Source organism: Myotis lucifugus, unplaced genomic scaffold (genome assembly GCF_000147115.1).
Source record: "Myotis lucifugus unplaced genomic scaffold, Myoluc2.0 scaffold_42, whole genome shotgun sequence".
Taxonomy (NCBI): Eukaryota; Metazoa; Chordata; class Mammalia; order Chiroptera; family Vespertilionidae; genus Myotis; species Myotis lucifugus.
Window position 1 is genome coordinate 637808 of NW_005871090.1, and position 11379 is coordinate 649186.

An 11379-nucleotide genomic window follows, 5' to 3' on the forward strand; every position below is an offset into this window, starting at 1 on the left:
CTTACACTTCGCTCACTTCCTCGGTCAACAGATGCTTAGTGTGCCAAGCATCGCAAGGCCCGATGCACCAGATCATTGTAGCATCATTGTTTGGAAAGAACCTACTATTTATTAATGGCAAAATGGAAATATTGTAGTCTATTCATAAATGAGAAATATCCATATAGCAGATGAAAATAATGGAAGAGCTTGAAACAGCCGTGTCTCTAAAACAAAGATAAGAGATAAGTTATACAGAGAAACCAGATGTGTTACCATTTAGGTAAATTGGAAACATGCAAAATAATATACACTGGTGGCGGCAGCAGCACCTGGGAGCTTGTTGAAAATGGTCCATAACAACATCAGCGAAGTGGTTATGTGTGGAAAGAGAGGAAGGAATGAAAGGGAATCAGAAAGAACACAAAGGGGGCTTTGATGATATCTGTCACACTATTTTCTTTAGAAATATGAGGCCAACATGACAACATTAATATTGACTAATCTGAGTGATGGGTATGCATTTTGTTTTTATATTTTTCTCTGTTCACTTCATGTTTCAAAATTTCACAATAAAAATCAGGAAAAGAAAGTGATGATTCTACCCAGACAATTAAATGGAATATAACTCTTTCTTACTTAATCCCAGTCGATGTCATACCAACTGTTATTTGTACCTATTACTTTTAGGCGAGTCAGGGAGTTAAACAGCAGCAACACTAAAAAGTTTCTGGAAGAAAGAAAGAGAGTAAGTATTTTATAATTGTCTTGGCATTCTTCCCTAAAAAAACTATAAACAATAACTCATGCTTAAATATCAGACTTGTAGCTAATTTGCTTAATTTTCTTTTTCTGTACATTAAACATTCTACCTTCTCTGTATCCTGAAAGCTAAAATGACCATTCTCAAAATGATCATTCTCTAAAATCATTAAGGTAATTATTTGGAACCACTTTATATAGAAAATGCAATATTATTTTCTCAGATTTTAGCAGGAGAGATTTCCCCAGTAAGAATTATGGGTCTAAACTTTCCCCATTTTCAGACTATTTTTTAAAAAATTATAATCTCTCTCACTTTAATTGTAAACTTGAAAGTCATTTCTCATTTATAAACAATGCAAAGTTTATCAGAATTGTGTGTTTTTTCGTTTGTTTGTTTGTTTGTTTTTGCAGCTCGCAATGAAACAGTCCAAAGAAATGGATCAGTTGAAAAAAGTCCAGCTTGAACACCTAGAATTCCTAGAGAAACAGAATGAGCAGGTATTTCACCTAAAAAGTGTAAAAAGACCTAGGCAGCCAGCCAGCTTTGGAAGGCACAGACCACACGGCCTACAGGGACCACTCTGCTAATGCCTGTGTCTGGTAGTGGCGTGGAAAGGTGGCTAGGAAAAAGCGGTGCCTCTTACTGTATTTTCCTGGTCCCATCCAACTAGAGCAGAAAGCATTCTTTTTTGAAGTGGAAGAGGAATGTGGCTGTGGAAAAAAAAAGAATCAAAAGTCATCATTTGAATAGATTATGGGGGTTCTCAGAATGACATTACTGAGAGGAGGAAAAAGGAGAGGTCACAAATTGTTTCTCTAATTTCATTTATATGTTTACCATTTGCAACCTAGAGGCAAGTGATGTTATGTTTAAAAGCAAATGAGAGAAACCACCTATTGTCTTCCTCCACCTAAAAATGCAGTTAGAAAGCCTCCCTAGGGCTTACAGGTGGGACCTAAAGGCATGAGCCACCACAACTCTGCAAACCACTTGATCTGAGTGGTTACCATAGTCTTGGTGCTTTTTCCAGCAAGGCAAAACACTAAATGGAGAAGCACATGTAAATAAAAGTTATCCAAAATCCAACCGTTCAGTTAGGCTATCAGGCATATGCCCAGCACCTAGAGACATGTATGTGTAAGCATGGTACAGATGGGATCGAGCCCATACAGGCCCCAGCCCATCAGCCATCCACAGTTTCATTTCAATTTGATAGAAATACCTCTAGCTTCTAATGCAAAAGGGACCCTCAATAGCAGTTTAAATTTGTCTCAGTTCAAACTCTACTCTAGGTGTAGCTGGTTTGGAAGTTATTATTTCTAGATAGTTCATTTCTGTCTAGAAACTTGAAAGATGAAATTACTTTCACTGCCTTGCTCTTTCCTGATTCCTCCCATCAGTAAAGCAATTCTAGTTAAGGCATATTTTTTTTCAGAGCCAATGACTCCCATTGAAGAACCCTTATGTAGGATTACGCTAAAAAATATACCTTTGAGAAAGTAAAACCTGGTTTTATTGTACATTGCAATTGGATAACAAATAAATTCATCATCTTGTTTCAGGTTCTTTACTTTTGGGGGACAGATGGTTGATTCGTGACCATACTTCTGAGTTATGTTTCACGTTTCCTTTTCAGCTAAATGCTTCTTTTCATGAACAGTCCACAGATCCCCACGGGGGGACAATCAGTGTTTATTGTCCCATGGGTCCCAGTCATTTGACCAACTCATAGATACATCAAGTTCTGGTACAAATTACCTGGTTTATGTTTTTGCTCTTAAAGCACTTCTCAGGAAATGTTCCCTGGGGAAATGGGACTATGAATAAAGGTAAAGCCACCATTTCCAAAACATTAGAATCCACTTTAGTGATCGGGTCCGGGTGGGGATAAGGATGCCTTAGAAGAAGGCACAATGAAGGTAAGGCACGGTTATGTTTCAGTTAACTAAATTAAGAAACGACTTAGAAATGATTATGTTGCTTAGCAACAAGTTTGACTAAAGACTGTAAATGTGCTAAAAATTACTCATCACTATAATAATGGTGTTTTTCAGAGCTAGGGAATACAATTACCTAGTGTTTTTTAGTTTCAGTGCTAAATAAAGTACATTAAAAAAAACACTTTGAGTTTTATCCTAAGACATGGATAATTCTAACCATACCAGAGTTCTGGCATTAAATTATTGGATTAGTAGTAACTGTGTTGATTGGATCATACTGGGAGGATAGTGGTTTTTGTTCCAAAAATTCATATAATGCCTTTTAATATGTCATAAGTAATGTCTACCACCTACAACTGATACTTTGAGTCACTGAAGCTTAGGGAAATGCAGAACATGAGGAGGCTTGAGGTTTGATGGAGATTTAATTAAATTCAATGAAAAGAAATTCAAGATATATTGATGCGTCTGACAGATGTGGAATTTGGACTTAAGTTTCTGTGTTAAGCCTTGCTATACAAACATGGCCTATTCTATAACAAAGTCAATCAGATCTTTCTAGTATATATTTTTTGCCCTCAATTCAGTTAGTCAGTATGTTACAGCACTCTCACAGACACAGTGGGGAAGGTACAAACAGTGACTTCATTTTTTCCTCTCGTAAGACAAGGTCTGGAACCATGTAGGACAGATTCCTCTGTAATCAATTAATCATTTCACTGGCAGAAAACAGTTCCTGTCTCCAGATAACTTTGTCCCCACAAACTTTCCTAGTAATCTCCCAAACGATTGTTAAACCCCAAGACCTTTCTGTCTCTAAGCCAAAGACAGATTCATTTTAACATTCTCCCATAATACCTCCCTATCAGGTTTCTTAATGCTTCCCTGGGACCCTGCTCCTTTAAATTCTCCCATTCCCCCAAAGCAAAGCATGGAGTGGGTCTGTTCAGTTAGGTAGACCCATGCGGAGGGCACTGGCAGAAACAATCAAGTTTTAATATATTTTGGTCCTGATTCTGGATCCTAACTCATATGTCCTTTTTAAAGCCACCTAAAGGCCTTGCCTACTTGGTCAGCCAGTCATTCATTTACTAATAAAACTCCATAGTTCTGTTTAAGTTTCCCCATAGACCTCCCAACCACACAGCATCGCATCCCCATCTTGACATGTACCATTTCAAACACTAACAGCTTCATTCCTTTCACACCCAAGTTTTAAGAGTTGGTTTTTGTCATCATTCCTAACATTTTATAGGGAGATGTGAGGGATCTCGCTGGAGGGAGAGCTCCCCACTCACTGCTACAGAGGAGAGGCACAGTCCAGGCTAACAGGCATTGGTCGTTTTTTTTGTATTTTGTTTTTTATGTTGAGATCAACTGGGGGGAAAAGTGTCACTGATGGTTGTATACATGTTTTATTCTTAGCCTTTTGTTTTTCTGTATATGGTTTTTTGCATTCATTTCTCAAGTTCACTTCAGTATTCATTTATTTTCTTTGTTTTGTATGTATGACTCAATTTTGACATGACTATTTTTGTACAAACAGCTTTTGAAATCCTGTCACGCAGTGTCCCAAACTCAAGGTAGGACTGAAATTCTGATCAGCGAGTCGTTGATTTCCTTCTCAGCTATGTCAGCATTCTCGGGGTAGATTCCATTTATGATTTGCATCCTGGAATCCTGGTCAGAAACGAATTATTATTTCAAGGGTTTGGATATCAAAGCTTGATTCTTTCATGCTTGGATTTCTAATGTAATATTCAAACTGAAATGCCCCAAATCTTTAGAGAATTATTTCTGATGGAGTTTTAGCAGCATTTCCTATCACAGACTGGGAAACTCGAGTCATGGTAATGAAGACATACCCAGGCAGCAAGAACCATTATCATTTGGACCAACCACAACTAAGCCTGGCCATGGACTCAGATGTTTCACAAACACTACAATGACTGGAGTTAATTTTTAAAGCACCCCACTAAAAGTTCATCAGTGGTTTTAATGACAGAGAGCTATGGTCTGTGTGCAGGAACATTATATAATGGCATTCTGCAATGACTTTTGTCATGCTTTCTGCTAGATCCAGTCTGCCAAAGACCTTAATCGCCCTTCATAAGTAAGGTGACCAAATAATCGATTGTTTGAATCAGGATAGTTTTGAGAATAAAAGAAGGGTGCTGTTCATAATTGCCAGCACTATAGAAATAAGCTGGGATTGTCCCAGGCAAATGGGAATAAATGGTCACCCTGCTCATATGAGAACTTTGCTCTTGGAATAATCTTTTAATTCCATATGGTTCTTCCTTTTCAACTGTGTTCAATTTGTCTTTAAATGCTAAAGGGGGAGGAGCATAGGAAATCCTTTATTACTATTTACTAAATATAAAATATATTTAATTTTTAGTACTGATAATGTCTCTCTATCATCTTTTATGAATACCATTTGTCATAGTTTCATGTTTGTATATTTTTCTCCATTTCTTCATTTCTCTATTAGAGTATTATTATACCGTAAGCATAAAAAAATATCTGGGCAGAGGAAACCATCCATCCCAAATGTAACCAGAAAGATATAATTCTTTGGTGTTGTTATAGTCATCCTCACCAAAGTGAAATTTTAATTTTTAACATAAAAATAAGAATAGAAAATCACTGTATGGCTCATGGGTTAAACTAATTTTATACAGGACTTTGTTTGGGACATTTACATACTCCTAATATGATCTGTAGAGTTGACCAAACCTCCTACTGACTTTCTTTTATTTGTAATATCTAAGTAGACATCAATAGTAACATCAAGAACTTCAAATATCCTCCTCTGAGTTATATCTTTATATAGCCATGATTCCATTCTTAAAAGTCTTTTGTTTCTGAGTGGTGTGTCACTAAAAGAGAAGAGGGGAACTTTAATCCTCCAAAAGATACATGGATGGAAATGGACCAATTGTTTTTCCTTGTATTGCCAATCAATTATTTGTCACCAGAACCTTGCCCCCATCTGACTTCTTTCTACCTCCCAAATCAGCTGGTTCTCTTAGTGACAGTCTTAATTCATGAGATTGAGCTCACCATGGCCTACTTCCTGGGGTAACTGGTAAAAAATTAATTATCCCAGAGAAATGAGAGTTGTAGGGATAGATTTTGGACAATAGAATTCCAAGGACCCTACATACTCCTGGAACATTCTGTTTGCAGGATACTCCAGCCAAACCAATATCCTCCTACCTAAACTTCTCCATCAGTTAGATTCCAAGGGAAGGACTTTTAATTAAATTTCAGGCTATTTGTGAATAAATCATGCATAAGCAATACTTACTGTAAAAGTGATCGAATAATCTATGCATAGTCAAGGCAACATGTCAATCTGTAGAAACTAAAGCAAACAAACATTTGGACGCAACATAGTCTAAATAACAAGTGACTGGCTCAGCCTCTTTTCAAATGGTTTTCCTGGCACTGTGTAGACTAATTCTTCTCAAGCTTTAATGAATATAAAAATATCCTGGGGATCCTATTAACACATTGTGGACAGATCACGAGAATTCTCACTTCATATTACACAGTGTGTTACAAAGTATCATACTTTAAAAAGGTATTAACTTGTAAGAACATGTAGTAAATAACTTCAAAATGCAATGGGTATTTAATTTTAAAGCGTGCCTTTAACATTTATGTAAAACGTTTTTTGTACTCATTCAATAGAAACGTATCTGGCCACTGGGTAAAGCTAGCAATAAAACTACTGGTCCGCAATGTGTTAAGATGCAGATGCCGACTCAGTAGGTCTGGGGTAGAATCCATGATTCTGCCTTCCTCAGGTGACCTCAGGCGATGCTGATGCTGATGGTTTGTAGACCATTCACAGCATCAGATTTACAGGAGAAGAGAGGCCAGGGATGGTCTATGCCTTCGGGAGACGATTTCCACATGTAAGGCCATGTTTCTGATGTTACAGGCGAAGGAGATGCAGCAGATGGTGAAATTGGAAGCCGAGATGGACCGCAGACCAGCAACAGTTGTATGAAACTCCAGAACACAAACTGAGGCAGCAAAACCCACAACATCAAAAGCTCACCCCCAAACATCTAAACACAAAGTCCATGGAAGAAAGTCGTCTTTTGTGTTTGTCCCCTTCATGTATAGACAAGCTGTTACCCGAAACCACCGACTTATATACTTCTAGTTCACATATTGAATTTCCTTGGTCAACCAAAAGTAGCTACAAACCCACCAAAATTACCATTCCAGTAAGGCAGAGTTTAACCATTGACAATACAACTTAAACATGTTCGCTATCAAAATACCATCACAAGTAAGTGAGCCTGGTGTTAACAACCCTGCTTCGTGATGCATTAGGACATGTTTGAGCTGCAGCAAAAATAGTGCATTAGCAATTTAACTGCAACTGCATGCACTAGAGAGAAAAACAAAACTCTGTCAACAAATTCATCAGCAGAAGTGGTGATCGGCTAGACAAATAATTTTGCGGAATTTTTCTACATCTAAGTTACCTCATCAGTAAGTGCCATGTCTCTACCATGCCATAAGAAGCTAATTTCCTGTGAAAGTTGTGGAAATTATTAGAAAAATAGAGCAGTATACCTGTGCCAAAGCTCATCAGTGCTCAAAGGAAAACTCTGTTAGGCACATCTAAGAAAGTTTACACCTGACATTGCTTTCTAGGAATTGTTTCAGCCGATTCCAGCTCTTATAATTCACTATTCCACCTTCAAGATTGTGAAGTGGTATTGGCAAACGTTTGTAAATGTGACCATGTATAAAGTATTTATACTCCTAATTGACACTGTTATAGAGCAGATCATCTAAGTATTGCCACATGACAAGATTAGTAAACAGGACTACTAGAACTATGTTTGCATGATACACAAGCACCAGTTAAGACTTATCCGTACAGACACAGTTAACCTACCGCCAAATCAATACTGGTTAAATAAATGTATGGCACAGAATATAATTTGACTCTCAAGACTTTTAGCATAACAAAAAAAGTCTATATATATGTGTATATGAATTATGTGGGCATTCTTGATACTTTAACTTCTAGTTTCAGAAAAAAATACATAACTAATTTAATTTTACACAAAAATATTTATGCAGATTTTCAGAATTTCATATCAGGAAATAACCTTTTTATGTCTGTTAAAATATCCAAACAATTTGCTACAGTGTTAATCTGCATGGTCTTTCAGCCCGCTGTAGTGGTGTTGCAGACAGCGCATGAAAAGTGTTCCGCTGGGAATTGAGCCGGCTGGCTGCTAAAGCTGAGAGGAGCGCAAGGAAAGCTGGTAGTCTCGAACCAATCAGATTACTGATTCTGGGACACCAAACACCAACCGAATTGTTGTATATGCTTGTACAAACTGATTCTGTGTTCCTCTGAACAAAGCAGAGAAAAGTATGTTCTCATCAATAATGAAATTAAACTTCCAACTTCTCTAATAAAAAGTTAAAACACCTAATCACCTGTCAGAGTATTTCCTCCCAAGGATGCTTTCCAGTCACCTTTTTGCCTTTTTCATAAGTAATAGAGATCATCACTTCATCGCTTTCAAAAGGGGCTTATTCATGCCCCTGAAACATTTTTCCTCCCAAATGATGCAAAACAGGCTAATTTGGTTGACTCCCAAGTGTAAAAACACTTGTTTTTCTTTTGCTCATACTGACAAGTTTGAATTGGCTTCTGTGAAATTTCTCTGGCTCCATCCAAATGTCCTTCTCCGTAAGATAATGGAGTTAGACTAAATATCTTTCAGCACCAGCATCCCATGAAAAATTATGGTTATTAAAATAGCACCACAGTTAAATTGCCAATCTTTTTATTTTTTTAATCCTCACTGGAGGATATTTTTTCCATTGATTTTTATAGAGAGTGGGAGGAAGAGATGGAGGGAGGGAGGGAGGGAGGGAGGGAGGGAGAGAAGGAGGGAGGGAGGGAGGGAGGGAAGGGGGTGATGGGAGGGAAGAAAGAGAGAGAGAGAGAAAGAGAGAGAGAGAAACATTGATGTGAGAGAGACGCATCTATTGATTGCCTCCCAAAACAGGGCTCGAGCCTACAACCCAGGTACGCGTGCCCTTGACCGGGAAAAGAACCCGAAGTTCTTCAGTGCTTGGGTTGATGCTTTAACCACCAAGTCACACCAGCCAGGGCATGGATTGCTAATCTTCAAAGATTCCAAATGTCTCCTCCTCAGATCCAATGGCTCTTCCTCGAGCTCAGGTGAGCTCATGTATCTGTGGAGCACCTGGCTGAATCTATCACTCTTTTCTTTGCTTCTGAGAGCTACTCATTGTTTTCCCATTTTTCTGATTATTTCTTCTCTGGCTTTTCATCCTCCTGTACTACCATAAATACTTCTATTTCAGTGTTCTATCCAGAGCCAATTTTTTCTTTACCCCAGATTACTTTTAGTATTTAGACATCTTATCTCCCCCAAAAGAAGCCATTGTAATAGGATTAAGATATACAACACATAGTTGTATTTTATTTTCTATTACAACTTTATATGGTACACAAATCCTGCATTCTCCTTTATTAAGAAGGAAATATATCTTGCCAATTAAAAATAACCCAGTCTCTTCCAGCTTAAGAAAAACAAATCTTTATTCGTGTTAGCATTCTTTCAAAGCAGTCTGACTATCGCAATGGCCAAAAGACACTGAATGATGTGTACCATCAACATGAAGTGTGATCATGAAGGGTGATGAGGGAAGGTCCTATATTATTTTAGTGTTGAGGTGATCTTATGGATGCCTCCTCCCAACCCCTCAATAGCTTCTCCATCACTTCTGTAAGTCTATCAGAAGACCACGTGTTTCTACTTTTCATTTATTGCTTGGCATTTAACAGAATCCCAAGCACAAACTTTAATAATTTCATCTTTAATGTCATAATAACTTCTGCGTAGTGCCTCTGGGATGAATTTTTATGAGCCACCGTCTTTAATATTTCATAAAAAGCGTTCTGCTTCATAGGTTAGAATAATGAAAAAATATTAAGGGAGGGTGCCAGGGGATGGTTAAAAATAGTAACATCATTGCTTTTATGTTAAAAGAAAAAAATAGGTGGCTGTACCTATCTATAAATGATACTACTTACTCACATTACTTTCTTGGAAATTTGGGACAAGAAATAGTCCCCACGCTACTTCATCCTGGAAAATTTTGAGACCCCCCCCCCCTTAAAGTTTCCGCAAAGATTAAATTTTGAAAAAAATTGTCCAAAGGAGGTAAGTTTAATATTTTACACCTAATCATTCACACCATAACCCAATAGCTATAGGGGAATCAGATGGTCCTAAAACATAGTACACACACACCCTCCTAGCACAGACCCTTAGTGTTAAATTTTACATGTTTATAGCATTTAAAAATTTCTCTCATTTTATCTCCATGTTACAGGAAAGTTGAGAACCTCATCACCATTATACAGGTGTCAAACTTGAGTCCAGGGTCACAAAGCCCCACAGCAGACGATTAAAGGATAGGACCCATTTATGCTCTAGTTTCCAAATGTCTCTTCTCCACAAAAGCACCGCCCTGTGACATAGATCATCATATTTTATACCTAAAAACCATGATCACAATACCAGCTGACATTTTACCATTACAGTTAACAGAGCACTATCACAGACACAATGTCATTTACTTATCATGGCAACCTGTTAGTGCGGGTTTTATCATTGCTTCTTCGAATGAGGAAGTGATTGAGTGAGTCCCACAGCACATAGCACAGTAAGGAACACATAATCAGCTTTTTGCTTTGGGTGCTATTATTAATTAAGTTGTGCATACCACCCCCTGAGGTGTGTTGGGGAAAATGCAAAGGGATATTGTCCCTGCCCTAGAAGGATTTATTTGTCAACGACACGTTGGAACTAGTGCATCCAACACGTTCTTAACATTAATTAGATTTTATTTAAATAATACCAGTCAAAATGGAGTTTAGCAGTGTAATTATATCTAAACAGGACTTTGCTTTCAAAAGTCTAGTCTAGGAATTAGCAAATTATGGCCCACTGGCCAAATCCGACCTGCTACCTGATTTTGTATAGCCCAGGTGGCGAGAATAGTTTCGTATTTCTAAGCAGTTGGGGGGAAATGGAAAGAAAACTTTATGACTCATAAAATGTAAATTCCAGTACCTATAAAGATGTATTGGGACATAGCCACACCCATCCATTTACATCTGACCTATGGCTGCTTTCATGTGACAACAGTAGGGTTAAACCAGGCAGAGACTGTCCAACCCATGAAGTCAGAAGTATTGACCATCTTGCCCTTTGCAGAGGAAGTTTGCTGGCTCTCAATCTCACTCACTGAGTAAACAGAAGGTAAGGGAATGGATAGGCCCCAAGTCCAGGAGCCAGGTGGTGAGAATCCAGCTCTCCTGCTCCGGGAGAGAAGCAATAAAGGGCCCTCCAGGACACAGGCTTTGAGGGGCTCCGGGCAGCGGCAGAACCTCCAATGGGAAGACTGCCTGACTGTTACAGCCTTTCTGGGAGTAAGGTGCTGCCTTGGAGCCCAGCTCATGCTGCTGGGACAGGGACAGCTGCAGGGACCTCTGCGACTGGGGGTGGGAGGCTCCCCACTCCCCAGGGCCTCACAGTGGCATTGAATAGTCCGAAAGCAGGGGAAGAAGTGATGCTGGACATCTCACTGTGTGTTCTCCAAACAGCA

At 38.5% G+C, this 11379-nt stretch overlaps 1 protein-coding gene across 3 annotated transcripts in view; it reads left to right on the forward strand.

The window, feature by feature from the left end:
- Positions 1 to 8155, forward strand: part of PLCB4 (phospholipase C beta 4) — a 226939-nt gene extending 218784 nt beyond the window's left edge. The window contains exons 34-38 of one of the 3 annotated variants that reach the window (XR_002829038.1): positions 670 to 727; positions 1156 to 1242; positions 4232 to 4268; positions 6638 to 7200; positions 7893 to 8155. Coding sequence is in view for 2 of the 3 variants with exons in the window: in XM_023753181.1 (XP_023608949.1) it covers positions 670 to 727; positions 1156 to 1242; positions 4232 to 4268; positions 6638 to 6726 (271 nt within the window). In the remaining variant the exon portion in view is untranslated. Of the gene's footprint in view, positions 1 to 669; positions 728 to 1155; positions 1243 to 4231; positions 4269 to 6637 lie in introns of all 3 variants that reach the window. The other 2 variants (XM_023753181.1, XM_014455104.2) reach the window with 2 other exon arrangements.
- Positions 8156 to 11379: the final 3224 nt, after the last annotated feature.